Genomic DNA, 18,814 nt, shown 5'->3' with positions numbered 1-18,814 from the left:
AGTGGTACTTTAACTTTAACTCTAAAAGGGCCCCTGGTCTTGGCACCGCCCCCGGACTCTTCGGGTACATTTTGGACCTTTGGGAGCAGCAGGACTTTTACGGGTAAGACTCTTGTAGGGTACATTGGGACGTTAAAGGGGAAGATGCTCTTATTTGGGGTAGTTCAGGTCTGTTCATGCTTTCCTGCAGTCATCGACTTTCTTGTGTACAAATAGAAAGGGATTGGGTTATTGATTAAAAAAAGTGCCTCTTAAAGTCTTAGCCCCATTTTATAAGTGCCCCAACCCACACACTCATTTTTGCCTGTCCCGTTATGCTCCAGCACACACACACACACACCAGCTCGCTCCTCCCCCTCCAAACCCTCTGGAAGAGCCTGACGTGCACCTCCAAAAACTGCTATACAGCAATGTAGACCGCAGAGCTGTGATTGGTTGGCTTTTTTATTTTGAGCCATCACTTCCGTTTTTTTCGCTTCCATGAAAGCTCCAAAATGTCGCAAATACGCAATACACAAATATGAACAGTTGCATGAATATGATATGAATATCACACATCAACTAGTCTCAGCTCTAACAAGGGCGTTGCTTCAGTCGCCATTGTTGACTCGTAGCACACAGGAAGTTACATAGCTAGTCAACGAGAACTGAGGTAGCTTCCCTTAATGAAAACACTGCTTTTAGGGTCTTATCAGAGAATTGCAAGTCCCACGCTCACCCCACTCCAAACAGGAACAGGAAGAAGAGGCACGACACTGCGCCATAACGTACGTAGCCTTCAGTGTGCAAATGTGTTGAGGCTGATTAGCCTCAGCCTCATTTGTGAAAACCATGACACACTGCACCGCGGTTAGCTTACCCAGGCTGCGGCTGCTGAGGTATTGTCTGAGGCTGACGTTGCCCAGCTGGCTGGGCGTCACTTTGTCCACCTCCAGAGCCAGGGCGGAGCTCTCGCCCACTGCCTCCATGCCCGCGCACACCGAGTGCACCTTTAGCACCAGCACAGACACCTGGAAGAGACACAATAATTAGACCACATACGCACACACAGCTGCGGATGGTCAGATAGGCCAAACTTTAATAATAATTTAAATGTGTCAATATTGTAATTGGAAATAAATACATTAAAATATTAATGTGTCATTAATTTATTTAATGTAAAAATACATTTAATTATTTATCATTTAATAGCTGATTTCATTATTTGGTGATTTATTTATTTCATGAACATGTATCTTCATGGATGTATTTTATCTGTCCAACTCAACCATCAAAGTCAGTAAATAATTCATTAAATTGTGGAATAATCAAATCATGAAAATACATCATTAAATTAATAAAACATTTATTAAATATTAAAATAATAAATTATATGATAAAATGTACTTTTACGTTAAATAGATGACACATCAAATACCATCTATGTATTTAATTCCAATTATAAATAATCTATGACATATTTAAATAATTATTTAAAGATGTATTTATTCATTTTAATTTGTCCTATTTGACCCTGCATGCACATCAAGCAACCATCATCTTACAATGTCTTTAGAGGGTTCGTCGATGCTTTGCGACGTTGCGCTAACACTGTCCGGTGACACAGCGTCTTCCTGCTCTGGGACAGGCGCGCTGTCGGCGGTGCTCTGCTCGCTGACAGTGGCCTTAAATCCTGAGATGGACATGTCATCTGTGCAGGGCACACACACACACACACACACACAAAAAACAAGTTCCCTGTAATATTGCACAATGCTGCCACCTTCTGGTTACAAGTAAAAGTGGAAGCTAGTGGCTTCTTTAAAGGGGACCTATAATGCAAAACCACCTATTAGTGCCTGTTTTCGTGTATTTGGAATCTGCATAAGTCACACAAATTTTAAATCGAACCATTGTGGCATGGCGGAGATATTTATAAAACAATATTGACTTCCTTCATACTTCAAACAAGCCGTTTGGAATTTTCCCCATTTGTGACGTTTTTCCCCATTGGTGACGTCAGCGGATATCTCCATATAGTATATGGTAGAGTTTTACCCAATGAGCTCTGCGTGAGTCTGCCATTGTAGTGAATAAGTTCCTTATTTTCCTCTATCCTCTCGTTGTGGTGCAGACTGGCTCATACATGCATCCTTCACTGTTGCCATTTCTATTCCGAAGTAGCGTATAGTTCTAACTTATATCTGTCAGTAGGCTAACTATGGAAGCGCTAAAAACCACAACAAACATGACAGGGTGAAGACGCAGTCGAAGTGGAGGCACGTAAATAAGATCGCATACAAAACCCGCATTCTGAAGAGACGTTTATAAAAGCGGCTTGAAGATGGTCTGCAAAACATTCTATTAGAGATGTCCGATAATGGCTTTTTTACCAATATCCGATATTGTCCAACTCTTAATTACCAATACCGATAACAACCGATACCAATATATTCAGTCGTGGAATTAACACATTATTATGCCTAATTTTGTTGTGATGCCCCGCTGGATGCATTAAACAATGTAACAAGGTTTTCCAAAATAAATCAACTCAAGTTATGGAAAGAAATGCCAACATGGCACTGCCATATTTATTATTTAAGTCACAAAGTGCATAATTTTTTTTAACATGCCTCAAAACAATAACAGTGCAATACTTTTTCATAACATGGTCACTACTGCCAAGTTTCTCATGTTATATTCTTATTTTACTGTTATATTTTTATTCTCATTGTTGCTTTTTATTTTTATTCTCATTGTTGCTTTTTATTTGTATTGTTATTGTAATATTTTTCTATTCTGTTTCCAATTATACCCCCATTATTTACTTTTTACTTTTTAAATTCGATCTCAATTCTGTACACTGCTGCTGGAATTTTAATTTTCCTGAGGGAACTCTCCTGAAGGAATCAATAAAGTACTATCTATCTATCAATCCCAACAGCAGCTTGGAATTTGGGACATGCTCTCCCTGAAAGAGACTATGAGGAGGTTGAGGGGGGCGGAGTTGGGGTGGGTGGGGGTAGGGGGTAGCGGGGGGGTTTATATTGTAGCGTCCCGGAAGAGCTAGTACTGCAAGGGATTCTGGGTATTTGTTCTGTTGTGTTTATGTTGTGTTACGGTGCGGATGTTCTCCCGAAATGTGTTTGTCATAGGTTGATTGGCAACACTAAAATTGGCCCTAGTGTGTGAATGTGAGTGTGAATGTTGTTTGTCTATCTGTGTTGGCCCTGCAATGAGGTGGCGACTTGTCCAGGGTGTACCCCGCCTTCCGCCCGATTGTAGCTGAGATAGGCTCCAGCGCCCCCCGCAACCCCAAAGGGAATAAGCGGTAGAAAATGGATGGATGGATGGATGGATGGATTCTTGTTTGGTGTGGGTTCACAGTGTGGCACATATCCCACACCCCGGATTGTAAATAATGTAAATAATTCAATGTATATACTCTGATGATTATCTTGTGTGATGACTGTATTATGATGTTAGTATATATTTGATAGTACCGGTATATATCTGTATCATGAATCAATTTAAGTGGACTCCGACTTAAACAAGTTGAAAAACTTATTTGGGTATTACCATTTAGTGGTCAATTGTACGGAATATGTACTTCACTGTGCAATCTACTAATAAAAGTTTCAATCAATCAATCAATCAATCAATCAAGTGTTAAAGTTGTTTATACGGCCACCCTCAGTGTGACCTGTATGGCTGTTGAGCAAGTATGCCTTGCATTAATTCGTGATGAGAACAGCCGGTAGATATTATGTGACTCGGACGGCACGCACGCAAAGGAAATGCCTTTAAGGTTTATTGGCACTTTGTACTTCTCCCTACGTCCGTGTACACAGCGGCATTTTAAAACGTCATACATTTTACTTTTAGAAACCGATACTGATAATTAAGAAACCGATACCGATCATTTTCGATATTACATTTTAAAGCATTTATCGGCCGATAATATCGGCAGCCCGATATTATCGGACATCCCTACATTCTATGCAACATTTTGACCATAAAAAGAAAATTAAATTTTATGTAGACCACAAGGAAGTGTTTTAAATGTAGAAAAAAAATTGTAGTATGACCCCTTTAAGCAGACAAAAAAATCAGAAAGCTCAATTGTAACTTAACAACATGAAGCAAGCCAAGCTTCCTGAGTGTTGTTGAGAAATACAAACATGTCAACATGTCAAAGTGACAATATGTCCTGCAGTTTTGAACACGTAAAAATGCATTAATTAGCTTACTGGCTAGGTTTACCAGTTAGTCTGTTAAATAAGGACATATTTTCTACTTCCGGGATTCTCAAACAGTGGTACATGTACCACTAATGGTACGCGGGCTCCATCGAGTGGTATGCCAAAGAATCACTTGATTAAAGTACTGTGGGTTTTTTTTCTAAATTCAAACTGTATGTAATGTTGCAGTGGCCAAAAATATTAAATACCGTATTTTTCGGAGTATAAGTTGCACTGGCCGAAAATGCATAACAAAGAAGGAAAAAAACATATATAAGTCGCACTGGAGTATAAGTCGCATTTTTTGGGGAAATTTATTTGATAAAACCCAACACCAAGAATAGACATTTGAAAGGCAATTTAAAATAAATAAAGAATAGTGAACAACAGGCTAAATAAGTGTACGTTATATGATGCATAAATAACCAACTGAGAACGTGCCTGGTATGTTAACGTAACATATTATGGTAAGAGTCATTCAAATAACTATAACATATAGAACATGCTATACGTTTACCAAACAATCTGTCACTTCTAATCGCTAAATCCGATGAAATCTTATACGTCTAGTCTCTTACGTGAATGAGCTAAATAATATTATTTGATATTTTACGGTAATGTGCTAATAATTTCACACATAAGTCGCACCTGAGTATAAGCCGCACCCCCCGGCCGAACTATGAAAAAAACTACGACTTATAGTCCGAAAAATACGGTATACTTGTCAAATATAGCCTCTGCCTTGTTTTAATGAATACTTAGGCCTTTTGCACTACTGTACTTTAATGTTGGTCATTATGGTGGTAGTTGGAGAGCCAAGTTTTTTTTTTAGGTGGTACTCGGTAGAACAAAAGTTTGAGAACGACTGTTTTAGTTCTTTCAAGGTTTAGGCAGGAAAGTAGTTGTGTCAAATAGTGTGTGTGTGTGTACCTCTTTCCATCAGGCTGAAGGTGTCCCCGTCCTCCAGCAGGCAGCTGTCTATTGAAATGTTGTCCAGCGACTGCAGGGACGGACTCTTCTTCATGTTTTTGTAGGACACCGAGAAACTGGACTGGGATCGGTCCCGCATCAGGCGTCCACTAGAACGCACAGGCACACGCTTTTATACGACACACAACTTTACGTCCAAAACAACAGCGCTCATGCGTGACTAGTTAACAAGTGGACAACAAACACACACACTATTAGATGTAACACAAAGAGACAGCGTTTAATGCACACATGCAAATATAAGCATGTTATGTTATGTGCAAGTCCAAGGACAAAACGGACAAACACATACACACACTGGTTATTAGCACAGCTAGTCGCAGATCCACGAGGGCCTTACATGTTGGACATGGAATAAAGGGAGGTGGATCTGCCGGTAGATGAGGAGCTGAGAAGATCAGAAACGACAGACAAACTTCCTTTCCTTGGTTGAGAGAGAACACACACAAATACACACACGCGCACGCACACACACACACACACACACACACACACACACGCGCAAACAAGCTGCAAGGGTTAAAGCCACGCTCAAAGAGGCCAAAAAAGGAAGTTAGCACAGATTGTTGATGAAATGGGAAATGGCGCAGAAGAATTATGAGAGCATGGTGAGGTGGTCGTCCATATTGACAGACACATCGCTCATGTTCTCAGTAGAACATGAAGCACAGGCAGATTTAGTTGTGGATCGAAGAGGACATTTTGTCGTCTGCTCGGTGTCCGACAAAATTAACGAGCCCATGCGGGGGAAGATAAATACCTGGATGTCGACTGTGGCATCTTGGCGGCGGCTTTGTCCTCACAAAGAGGGTCGCTTGTGCCTGTCTTGTCGTCAAAAAACATTTCTCCACCTTCATCTGAACTGCACCTCCCAGAAGTCCTCTCCTCCAGCGAGGACTTGTGATCTGTGTCCGTGCGCGCAGCCGACATGGGGACTAGTGGCTCCTGTCCTGTCTGCATTCTGCTATCGTCGGTGCCGTCGGCACACAACAGCTGGTCCACAATGGAGGAGGCTTTGGCTGCTCCCTCGTGCCGGCCATGGGTGGCGGCGTTGTTGTTGTCGCTCCCCGGCTCCAAGGTGCCTCTGCTCTCCGCAGGGGACAGCTCGGACCCCAAAGGAGACTGTGAGCCTTCTGGCTGGGGGACAGGCTTTAAGAGGAGGGAGACCTCAGCGCTTTTGAGCAGGAGGCCCAGACAAGCGGTGAAGGGCTGGTGGTCTGCGGGATGTGGCGTCGGAGCCTTGCGGTCTCTTTTGGAGCCCATCTCCTCCAGGTCCTGCTGCAGGGTCTTCTGCAGGGCTTTGATGCTGCGCTGGAGACGCATCAGGAACACGTACTGCCGATGGCTCACCTGGTCACACACACACACACACAAACACACACACATCCATATTGCAGTAAAGCGTCCCACAGCGATTGCCACGTCCAGCGTGAACATACCTGAGCACTTAAATGCTTCTGAACGTACACCAGCACTTGCACATCTGCATTTTTGCTTGGCGAGGACGAGGAAGGCAAGCTGTCCACTGACTGCGGCTTATGGAGTCCGTTGCTGGGCGCCGGGCAGTGAGATGGCGTGGGTGCGCTGTCCGTGCTGTAGTACTCCTTCAAGAGGCGCTTCCGCTGCAGGCGGCCAGCAGTCTCCACAGAAGTGCTTCGGGACATGTTTGATTTCAGCTTCTCCTGATGCTGGAGGAGCTTTGCGGGCTGACATGCCCACACGGTAAGAGGGAAGGAGTCCACAAAAGGCTGCGGTCGCCCCTTCCCACTGTGGGTACCCTCATAGTCCACCCAGAATTGTGCAAAGTGCAATGCCCAAAAGTCAGCGGCGGCTGGCATCTTGAGGGCGTCCGCCTCCATGGTGGGCACCACCAGGCCCCGGTAGATGTCGTGCAGCCTGGTGTCCTGCTCGTGGGCGTGGTAGTGGAAAATGGGGTGAAGGAGCGGCAGGGACGAGGATGATCGAGGGAACGAGACGAACGAGGACGAGAAGAAGGGCTCCTCCTGGAAGGCTTGCAGAAGGGCCTCCAGGTGGGCGCGGGTGCAGTTGGCCGGGTGCCGTGTGTTGGTGGCCACCATCTCTGACGTCTGCACAGAGATGGAGCGAGGCAGGTTGGGCGGGCAGGAAGGGTCTCGATCGGCAGGGATCACCAGCTGAAGAAAAAGAAACGAGACGTAGGAGACAACAGCCTTGTGCAAAATTCCAAATATAATTGAAATTGTCTCCGGAATTTCCAATTACATTCCATGAATTTGAATGGACGTTCCAAAGATGAAAAATAATTTAAATTCCAATTGATCAGGTGCTTAGAGTTTAGTGATTATTGATTAGACATACTAGCGCTGTGTCAAATAAAAAGTATAGCAACCATGGTGAGATCCCAAACTTCTAGTAGACATGGTCTTTTTTCCACTTATTTGCTCATTCATCCGTTTCACCATTACAGGTTCAAGAAACTACGTTAATCGTTTTTTTCCCCCGATTATAATATTGTTATGATCGTGAGCGGTCAAAATAGCAATCGTGATTCAAATTTGATTATTTGTCCAGCCCTATTTCAAATTGTGGAAAAGTACTTTATTTTCCAGAATGCTTTACTTTATCGAAGTATTCAAAATGAAAGGTAAATGTTTCATATTTATTTTTAGTATTTAAGCCAAATAAATATAAATGTGACAAAAGCTTTCTGTTACTTGACAAAAATTAGTTGATCTGAATTGCAATTAATTTAATTCTACATTACTCATATCTACATATTAATATCCATCCATCCATCTTCTACTGCTTGTCCCTTTTGGGGTCGCTGGAGCCTATCTCAGTTGCATACGGGTGGTAGGCGGGGTACACCCTGGACAAGTATATACACTGATAATGATGTAGGAACACTATAGAACTGCCTTGGCACTTTTTGGTACATACTTAATATAAAATACAAATAAATAGAAGGCATGATGTAGGGATGCTATAGAACTGTCTTGGCACTTTTGGTACTTGCCGTATTTTCCGGACAACAGAGCGCACTGGTATGTATATAAGTCGCACCCACTAAATTTTAGAAAACATTTTTTCCATATATCAGCCACACTGGACTATAAATTGCAGACATGTACACATGTAATTAAATTAGTTATTTACACAGAAAGATTTTGTACATGTTTATTTACATACTGTTTCCAAACGGTGCCTGTAACATGGCAGTAAAACGCCACAAATCAGAAGTTACCCACCAGCTGCAGAAGCTAGCTCTCCAGTCAGCTAAACAGACTCAATAAGTCCACTGTGACGTTTTGGTGAATTTACAAAACTATAACGATACATAAAGAATGTCTTTGTGAGTTAATAAAACTAACACAAACAGTCAAACGGGTTAGCATATTAGCTAATTGTAAGAACGCTGGCTTCTTTACATTACCATAGCACATACACATATGCATGAAAACACTCTTTTTAGACACCACAAATGAGAAAGTTTAGTAATTGTTTTAGTTATGTTGTAAACTTACAAATGCTGCTTGGAGTGATGAATGAAGAATCAATACATGTAGAACGTTATAGATGACTAGAAGATGGGATGGCAATTGTACATTTAGTTAAATGCTATACAAAGAATGGCACTGCAGCACCTGCAGTGAGCAAACTCGTCCAAAAGATGGCACCGTATCACAAACAAAAACACACATTTTCAGTGTCTTTGCTTGATTTTTTTAACTATTTGCATTATGGCCGTCAGCGAAGAAAAATCCAAAGCAGCACCATTTTACAAATTGCAGGCTTCAATGTGTAGAAAAAAGTAGCGCTTATAGTCCGGAATTTATGGTATTTTTGTATTATTGGTTAGAATGGTAGCTGTTAGCATGCTAGCTATTAGCATAATTAGCATTTGACTTTAAAAAAAAAAACAGCCCAAAAAGTAGCAAGTCGGTGCGTTCATACATTTCCGCTGGGATTTTTTAGTTCCACTTCCAATTCAACATCCTGTGCAGTGGAGCCAATTCAATTTAAATGTACATATTTCAAACGCATTGGAATTCCACATTTGGCAGACACCCCCTTAAGCTCTCATGTTCACTGCTTACCTTCAGCATGAGGCCGTCCACCTTGATGTCAACGTGTTCGTCAGGCTTCTGCGAGTCGTTGAGCTTGTAGATATCCATGAACTGCTCCAGACTCTGCCTGAGGTCCAGGGCGAAAAGGTTGAGCCACACCAGACTGCGAGGATCCAGGACCAGCTGCAGGGCGTTCAGTTGGGCGTAAAGGTTGGGACAAGGGACTGAAGAAACAGCAGGAAGAGGCGGTGTTAAAAAAACAACATTTAGGTTGTATAAACTACAAAAGGTCTTACTCGGATAGTCTTTTCCATCGGGGTAATAGTACTCTGTAAACTCCACATGGATGGCCGGCATCTCAGAAGGAAGGTACAAAGACTTCTTATTGCAGGAGATCATGGTCTTGGGACTGGATCGACGCTGGTCTGCTGTGGACACCTAAAAACCATCACAACCCAAAATGTTAACTGGACAAATGGAGAGAAAAACACTGCTTGGTCGAACAGTTGACCTGGTAAATGCTGAAATCCGCCATCCTGAGGACAACGGAGCTGGACATGAGCTGGGCCTTGGAGCTCTCAGGAGGAGCACTGAAAGTTGTGCTGGAGGAGGTGTTGATTTTCCCTGAAAAGAAAGAAGATTGGTCGAAGAGATACGAAGAGGGACCACCAGGAGATCTCAAAGGGGGCGACTGCTCAGAGCCGTCATTTAAGAGATTGTTTGGCCATACTCTCTCTGATTGGTCAAGAGAATGATAAATTCAATATTGCAAAACCTTAGACAGGTTATGTTGTCTTCTTTGGGCCCTTTCCTCCTCTGAAACCGAGTTGTTCATACTCTCTGTATAGACGGCTCTGAGACCGCTGAGCCTCACACAAGGTGTGTATCACCGCACACACACCACACCGTGGTACCTGGCTCTAGGCACCAGCAGCACTGGGCCGGAGACTGTGGGCTCCACTCTACCAGGCCTCCTTCTGCCTCCCTAAGCCCTACTCCAATAGGCCAATAAATATCGTCCCTAAGGGACACTGGGGACAGAAAAACCCACAGTGTGTGTGTGAGGACTTTAATCCCTCACAACCATGGAGTTGAGTGTGTGTTTACCAGGTGAGCTGTGCGCCGGAGCCACTCCCTGCTGATTCCGCACCGCACTCTTTAGCATCTCCACATTGGACTTAAACTCATCCAGGAGGCTCCGTACCCAACCATCTCTGGTTTTAGTGGCCTCGCTGTAGTGCATCCAGTGGGCGCAGCTGTCACCTGGTTGGACAGACACAGAGTGAAGAGAGTCAAGACGCTGAAGAGAAACACCATCTCTGAAGGATTCCCACCTGCTTTGTGGAATGGGTAGTAGTCCAGAGTGATGGAGCTGAATGAGAGCTGCATGGCTCCACCAGTGATCCTTTTATTGATCACTGCAATGAAACCAAAAAAAAGAAAATTCATAAGAAAGTGGAGTGGAAAACATAGCTCCCTTTGACCACATGGTCATTTATCAATAAGTAGGGCTGTCCCAATCCGATATCAGCAAAAATAGCAAGTATGAAATACACGGCTTGCGGGGTAAAATCTCCAGCGAGTTTCCTTGTGCAAGGACGGACAGTTAACATATAAATGTCCTCCGATAAACACGCAAGGTTGGTCTTTTTTTCTATTGTAGTCAAGTCATGAAGAGAAGGTAAACATGGTAGGCTATAGGCTACAAGAAGCCAGCAACTACACAACAGCTGCGCACGCAATAGCACACAAACCAGGAATGTCCTTAATTGAACAATATTGCAGTCTAAAACAACATACTAAGTATCAAATAATAATAGTTGCATATTACTGACACATAAAAAGTATCCGAGGCAGAAGTGTATTAGAAAGTATCCAGTAACAAACGGGTCCGCATTATTCAATTTACTGCATTATGAGCTTAATTTAATTAATTGTTTTGAATTGTTTTCTACATTTAAAACAAATTTCTTGTGGTCTACATAACATGTCACAGTGGTGCTTTGTTCATAATTTTGCATAGATTAGGTTTTACAGACCATCTTCAAGCCGCTTTCTGACTGTCTCTTCAGAAAACACTGTTTTGACTTATTTACATGCCGAAGCCCTCCTACAAGCCAAGCCACTTTCAACTGTGCTACCAACTCGTCAGCCATGTTGTAGTTTTTAGCACTTCCATATGGAGTCCACTGACAGATATACGTTAGAACTATATGCTACGTTTTTTTAGAAATAGCAACAAGAGGATGAAGGGAAAAAATGAATTTATTGACTATAACTGACTTAAAATGGCGAACTTGCGCAAAGCTCTTTGGCAAAACCTCTACCGTATATGGAGATAACCACAGCAAAATATATCACTAAAGCCTCAAGTTCCAAAATGCTTGTTTATAAAGAGGCAAAAGCTTTTTAATAATATCTACGCCTCGTCTCCATGGTTTGGATTCAAGTTTTTGGGAGTTATTAGAATCCCAAATACACAAAACCAGGTAATCCTGCAGTTGCAGTGCAGATTTTAAATACAGCACAGCGTAGAATGTAATAAAAACATAAAAACACTAAAATGAAAAACAATTATGAAAAATAAAAACTCTAGTAACACCAATGCAAGTACACATATTGTACACTAAAGATACACTACAGAAGATGATAATACGACAGTATTAACACTCATATTGCATATAGAGCTTAAATGGAATTGGGGGGTTAAATCACCAAAAATTATTCCCGGGCGCAGCCACCGCTGCTGCCCGCTGCTCCCCTCACCTCCCAGGGGGTGATCAAGGGTGATGGGTCAAATGCACAGAATAATTTCGCCACACCTAGTATGTGTGTGTGACAATCATTGGTACTTTAACGGGGACGGCGTGGCGCAGTGGAAGAGTGGCCGTGCGCGACCCGAGAGTCCCTGGTTCAATCCCCACCTAGTACCAACCTCGTCATGTCCGTTGTGTCCTGAGCAAGACACTTCACCCTTGCTCCTGATGGGTGCTGGTAGCGCCTTGCATGGCAGCTCCCTCCATCAGTGTGTGAATGTGTGTGTGAATGGGTAAATGTGGAAGTAGTGTCAAAGCGCTTTGAGTACCTTGAAGGTAGAAAAGCGCTATACAAGTACAACCCATTTATCATTTATTTAACTTATTGCACATTAAAAACATGTCAATATATGCACAAAATAGGCACTATTATTGTAGCCACTAGGTGTCACCAAATAAACAATTACCACTCCACTTCAACTTAATTGAAGAGGGCATAGGTCCATTCCAGACGATGATAATAGGTTAGTTTTTTCATAAATATTATTGTTCTCTGTTTGACTAATTTCAATTTAATATTATTGATTTAATATTTCACACTAAGAAATAATAAAAGCATGATTTACTCGTGCTGATTTTGTATCACAACATTATCTGTACCATAACGGAAGTAAAAAAAAGTTGTATCGGTACATCCCTATTAAGGAGTATATTACTGGCCTTTATTTTGGGAGTAAATTAATGAGTTTAATTGTATTCCTACAACGTGAAGTGGGCCAAAAAAAAAAACAAGCAACAAGCCACAAATAACCCTGGGCCGAACTTTGGACACCCATGCTTTTTTAGTTTCCATCGGTTTGAGCGCATGACGTTACGTCAATTCTGTGAACAACCACTCTCTCGTCGACTATTTAGCTTGTTAGCTTCCTTTGTCCCGAACAAACTATGGTGATTAAAGAAGGAGTTTTTGCAGCTGGAACTATCAAATTTTTACTGCAAATTTTGGCCTGAAATCAGAGAAGGCGTTTACAGATAATCAGAGATGGGCTGTACACCTTCTGAACAAGTGACGACCAATCACAGTCTTTACAATCAAAGTTAGATTTTGTTGGTGGTGCATGCTAAGGGGTTAACAGGGGGAGGAATAAGCCGATGTCGTGTATGCTGGTGCTTTGACACAAGAGTATTATCCAAATGTTAGACCAGTTTTCAAGAGACAAAATGTGTACACGTTGGCAGGTCTGACATTGTACACCACAGCAGCAACAGAACCAAAGGTGTAAGTAACAGTGCTAAGTAAGCTAAGTTGTAACAACGCTAAGGAGCAGCCAGCAATAATAGCGCTGATGAGATTCGTTTTGAACAAAGTCAGCGAGTCTACCACCAACAACTAAGTAGCAACACTTCAAAGCGCCTGCAAAGCTAGATAGGTTACATTGTCTTCACAAAGAAGGTATAAGCAAGCGTAGGGCGTGACCACCTTTGTCCGCGGCGTGGATGTCGTCGCAGATGTGTAGATCCAGGTGCATGATCTGCAGGTGGTGTGACGTTTCGCACACGTCGTTGTCGCTGAACAGCTTGGCCATGGTGGCGCTCTGGTCGGCGGCCGTGGACGTTTGCTGCATGCGGACCTGCTGGGATGAAGGTGGGGCGGACGACACCTGGCACGCACAAGACAAAAAGGTTCAAGTAGAGAGTTGACGTAAAACATACTGTGCTTTTATTAGGAGTGTCCCGCTCCGAAATTGATATTGGAGAACGGTCTGATATCAGCAAAAACAAATATCGGCTAATATTGGCTTGCATCTACAATCTTCAATACAGTCCTGGAGTACATTTACTTGTGCAAAGCTGGACAGTCAGTTAACATCTAAATGTCCTCAAATAAGCACAAAACATTGGTCTTTTCTTCTATTTTAGTCAAGTCATTTACAAAAGGTAAACATGGTAGGCTATAGGCTCCTCGGAGCTAGCAGCTACACAACAGCTAAGCACACAAGCTAGACATTAGTAGTAAGTGTCATTCATTGAACAATATTGCGGTCTAAAACATCACATTGACGATATAAACAAGTATCAATGAGATGGTAAATGGGTTATACTTGTAGAGCGCTTTTCTACCTTCAAGGTACTCAAAGCGCTTTGACAATATTTCCACATTCACACACACATTCACACACTGATGGCGGGAGCTGCCATGCAAGGCCCTAACCACGACTCATCAGGAGCAAGGGAGAAGTGTCTTGCTCAAGGACACAACGGACGTAACTAGGTTGGTAGAAGCTGGGGATCGAACCAGGAACCCTCAGGTTGCTGGCACAGCCACTCTACCCCGGTAATTATAGTTGCATATTACTTACACATACAAAGTCTCTAAGGCAGAAACGTATCAGAAAGTATCCAGTAACAAACGTGTCCGCAGTGCGTCGTGAGCGTAACTTAATGAATTATTGTGGCCACTAGCTGTCACCATAAAAACTAATTACCGCTCCAATTTAAATTTAAAGATCGCATTAGTCTGTCATAAGGTTAATGTTTTTCATACCTGCAATTGTTCACTGGGTAATTTTACTTGATCAAACATATTCTAACATTCCACATCGCAAAATAACAAAAGTATGTATGATGATTTGTGCTGATATTATGACAAATTATTATCGGGATCATATTGGAGGTGAAAAAGCTGTAGTTTTTATGTATTTGATCTGCACCTGGTCTTCTGTCGCCATGCTCTTCCTCTGCTGCGTCGACTTCTCCATAGCCTCGCTGAGGGACTTGGCGTACTGCACCATAGCTTTCAGCTGGGAGTCGGTCAGCACCCACAGCAGGTCGTCCAGGATCAGAACCAGCTTGGAGGCCACCACGTTACAATCCTTGAGCTGGATCGGGGGGAAGAACAGCTAACGTGACTCCATCGCTCGGGAAGGTACAACAGGACTGTTCAGATGTGTTTCTGACCCGTCGCTTGAGAGTGACTCTGATCTTGGACTGGTTGGTGATGAGGCGGATAGGGGCGCTCAGCATCTCGTGCTCGGCGCTGTGAATGGCGTCGGCCTCGATGCGGATCATCTGCCAGCTGATCTCCTTGAAGGTGAGGATCTGGACAAACACGAGCCTCTTAGCGCCGTAAGATCCAGAACGGCTAAATAAGGACCTCTGCCTACCTCGCCTTTTTGAGGGTCCTGAATACGGGTGGAGCGCAGGTCGCTGATGCTCCAGCTGTTGTTGACGCTGTAGACCTGCAGCTGGGAGAGCTCGAAGGAGGCGTTGAAGGCCTTGGCGCTGATGCGGATCACGATGGAGTTGATGGAGAGGGACATCCCCTCCACCACCTTTTCAGCAAAGCCGTACTCACTGGGAAAACAAGCATGTCGTCACTGAGGAGTCATGTGGTTAAATTTCACTTCCTGTGCTTGTTGCATCGCCCACCTTTGACCTGAGGCTGTCGCTATAGGAGAGGGGCCGTTGGGGGGGCGGGGCTCATCGCAGGTGCTCATTTCCATTTCCACTTTGTCAAGAGTCTGAACAGGAAGCACACCAAGAACCGAAACTGTTAATTCCACTGTCCTTTTATAGATAACAAGTACTTATTTATTAATGTTGTGGAGTCCATGAGAAAGTGGGAAAAGGAAAACGTAGCTCTCATGGTCATGTAGTAGTTCTGTAAGTGTATCACCAATGACTTTCACACCAACAGCTAAGTAGCAACATTTTACAGTGCATGCAAAGCTAAACAAAGTTGCTGGATGCTGACGACTCATCATACCTTCAATGTAACTACTGCCATCTTGTGGAGTAAATGAAAAACTACACCCTTAGTATTAGCACTTTATTCTTGTTATATTACTACAGTACTTTATTCTCCTAGAACTACTTTATTCTCCTAAACTACTTTATTCTCTTTAAACTATTACTTTATTCTCTTTAAACTATTACTTTATTCTTGTAATATTTCTACTTTATTCTCCTGTAACTACATCTGTATTTTCTTAAAACTATTAATTTATTTTCATTATATTACAACTTTATTCTGACAAATAATTATTACTTTATTTTTTGAATATAACTACCTTATTCTCCTAAAACTACTACTTCATTAATATAATATTACATTATTTTGATCAAACTACTTGTATCCTTATATTACTACTTTGCCATAAAATGACTTTATTCTTGTAAGTTTACTACTCTACTCTCATATTACTACTACTACTACTACTAAAATATAAAATAGAATAAATAAAAATGACACATACATTGAAAAAACTGTTTTTTTCTTGATATTGACTTTTTTCTTGTAAAATTACTACTTTATTCTCCTAAAACTACTACTTTAGTCTTGTAATATTACCGTATTTTTCAGACTATAAGTCGCAGTTTTTTTCATTCAGTGCGACTTATATATGTTTTTTTCCTTCTTTATTATGCATTTTCGGCAGGTGCGACTTATACTCCGGTGCGACTTATACTCCGAAAAATACGGTACTACTTTACTCTCGTAATATTAATAATAATATTAATGACTTTTTATTGTAAATATTACTATTTTATTCTCCTAAAATAATATTTTAATCTTGTAATATTACTAATTTAATCTTGTTGAATGTTTCCTTTTTTCTTGTAAAAAAATATTACCACTTTATTTTTAATAACATTTGTAATTTTTTCTTGTGAAATTACTCTTGTATTGACGTAATAATACTACTTCATACTCATAAAACTACTACTTTATTTTTTTGTAATATTTTGAAAAAATTTTCTAGTAAAATTACTACTTTATTCTTCTTATATTATTATTGTATCCTCATAAAAAAATATTTTTTTTGCAAAATTACCACTTTGTTTTTCTAATAATATTACTTATTCTAGTAATATTCCAGCCTTAGTTGAAGTGAATGAAACTTACTAGAGAGATGGGGTGATTCTTTAATTTGGTCCAGGGGATCTGCAGGGTAAAAAAACCCCATAGAATTAAATTTATTGGGTTCATCTTCTGAAGAAAATGGAACGTGAAGTGTCATTGTATTATTTTCTCTCCAAGTAAATGCAGTACTGCTTCTCACCCTGATGGTGGCCTTGTTGCAGCACACACGGCTGATGGCCAGCCAGGTGGGCAGGTCCAGCAGACTCTGCAGCACTTCTTCATCCAGCTCCAGGTTGGTGAGCTGGCCCTCCCCCTTCAGCGTGCTCAGGTTGATCTTGTCGGGGGAAAGGTTCTTGGCAAACCTGGCAGACGCAAAGGAGAGGAGACAGGCAATTTGGAGATTAGTGTTTTCGAGAAGAAGCTGGTTGATGCATGTGTGAAAATTAGGTTTGGACACAAGAACACAGATAAAAAGCATGGCTCTATTGAGGAATTTTGAAGTTACACACCGATATTGGCACTTTCTTCCGCAAAGTGGTTAGCGGTTTGAAGATTTACATAAAATCCACAAAAGTTTTTTCACTTACTGTGTGTTTTTGGTTGAAGTAAACAGACCTAAACAAACATGCCCTTAGTGTTTCTAACCCCTTGGTGACTGCTGACCTGCTAGCAGGCTGTCATACTCCTGACACTAAATGCTCCATATGGCACTGAAAGTGCTTTAGAAACACAATGCAAGTGTTTCTTTCCAGTCCACACCTCCTCCTGCCAGCGTCACATTCTTCTCCAATTCTGTGAATTATTCAGCAACACAACCTGCACACTGGAGCCACACACACAAACGCACTAACAAAAATGTTTGCTATGGTTCTGCTGAAGCGTCTCAGGTCTGCCAGTGAAATATTCATCCTTGACCCACGATCAAATGTCATGTTGCTAACTTGCTTTCATTGCTCCCATGTCATGAATAAATCAGCAGACTTTGAATATGTTGCTGTCCAATCATAGAGAGTAAGAAGGGATACATTTTACATTGTCACCTTTCAGACATGATAATATGACAGGTTGAGAAATTATGAGAATAATTCCAGAAAAAAATGGGAAATAGGTAAAAAGTCACAATTACAGGACAGTAAAATAGTTGTTTTGAATAAATTACAATACTATAATAAATAAATCATTTAATGTGGAAAAAGTACCGGTAGTAATACAATTAGTGGTAATTTTACATGAAAATTCTTACAAAATTATAGTACCTTAGTAATTTTATGAAAATAAAGTCCATCAATCAATGTTATGTGTAACCTGTTAAAGAACTTCACAAGCAGTCTCCTTTTGACATCTTGCCGAACGTCTTTCATTTCTGTTGAGATTGTATGTTATCTTACTTAATAAATCAGGCACAGTGACAATCTAAATGATATGTTATCACTGCACCTTAACCGTAATCTGAACACGGAAGTGAAGCACCAACCACCTCTGAACGACACGCGCGGCAGGCGTTTGGTGCAGGGATGTTAAATGTATTAAAATAAAGTAGTAATTTTGAAGGAATACTGTAGTCATTCTTTTAAAAATAAAGTAGTACATTACATAACAGTCATTTATAATAGTAATAATAGTAATTTCATGACAGTAAAGTAGTAATTTAATAAGAATAAAGCAGTAATTTTATGACAAAAAAGTATTAATTTTACAAGTCGAAAGGCACTATATTACAAAAATAAAAGAAACATTGTATGAGAATAAAAGAGTAATTTTTTAGAATAAAGTCGTAATATTACCAGAATAATAATTTACTTTTTTAAAGTAGTAGTATTACAAGAACAAAGCAGTCATTTAATTGTTGATAATACAGCATTAATTTTAAGAGAATAAAGTAGTCATTTTACAAGGAAAATTGTACAAAATTAATACAAGAAAAACATTTATGATAAT

The 18,814-nt window shown here is 41.2% G+C and overlaps 1 protein-coding gene across 3 annotated transcripts in view; it reads right to left on the bottom strand.

Moving 5' to 3' along the window:
* Positions 1 to 18,814, bottom strand: part of bltp3b (bridge-like lipid transfer protein family member 3B) — a 37,344-nt gene that overhangs the window by 12,518 nt on the left and 6,012 nt on the right. For 2 of the 3 annotated variants that reach the window (XM_061959535.1, XM_061959536.1), the window contains exons 2-19: positions 17,076 to 17,238; positions 16,919 to 16,957; positions 15,442 to 15,533; positions 15,177 to 15,366; positions 14,971 to 15,111; positions 14,724 to 14,891; positions 13,493 to 13,673; positions 10,591 to 10,674; positions 10,364 to 10,519; positions 9,768 to 9,880; positions 9,553 to 9,694; positions 9,287 to 9,480; positions 6,650 to 7,363; positions 5,971 to 6,560; positions 5,551 to 5,634; positions 5,151 to 5,299; positions 1,545 to 1,690; positions 860 to 1,010 (exon numbers count right to left, since the gene is read on the bottom strand). In XM_061959535.1, the coding sequence (XP_061815519.1) occupies positions 860 to 1,010; positions 1,545 to 1,690; positions 5,151 to 5,299; positions 5,551 to 5,634; positions 5,971 to 6,560; positions 6,650 to 7,363; positions 9,287 to 9,480; positions 9,553 to 9,694; positions 9,768 to 9,880; positions 10,364 to 10,519; positions 10,591 to 10,674; positions 13,493 to 13,673; positions 14,724 to 14,891; positions 14,971 to 15,111; positions 15,177 to 15,366; positions 15,442 to 15,533; positions 16,919 to 16,957; positions 17,076 to 17,238 (3,497 nt within the window). The remainder of the gene's footprint in view (positions 1 to 859; positions 1,011 to 1,544; positions 1,691 to 5,150; positions 5,300 to 5,550; positions 5,635 to 5,970; positions 6,561 to 6,649; positions 7,364 to 9,286; positions 9,481 to 9,552; positions 9,695 to 9,767; positions 9,881 to 10,363; positions 10,520 to 10,590; positions 10,675 to 13,492; positions 13,674 to 14,723; positions 14,892 to 14,970; positions 15,112 to 15,176; positions 15,367 to 15,441; positions 15,534 to 16,918; positions 16,958 to 17,075; positions 17,239 to 18,814) is intronic. The other variant, XM_061959537.1, reaches the window with a different exon arrangement.

This window comes from Nerophis lumbriciformis, linkage group LG05, assembly GCF_033978685.3.
Source record: "Nerophis lumbriciformis linkage group LG05, RoL_Nlum_v2.1, whole genome shotgun sequence".
Classification (NCBI taxonomy): domain Eukaryota; kingdom Metazoa; phylum Chordata; class Actinopteri; order Syngnathiformes; family Syngnathidae; genus Nerophis; species Nerophis lumbriciformis.
This window is presented reverse-complemented; position numbering and strand designations above follow the sequence as displayed.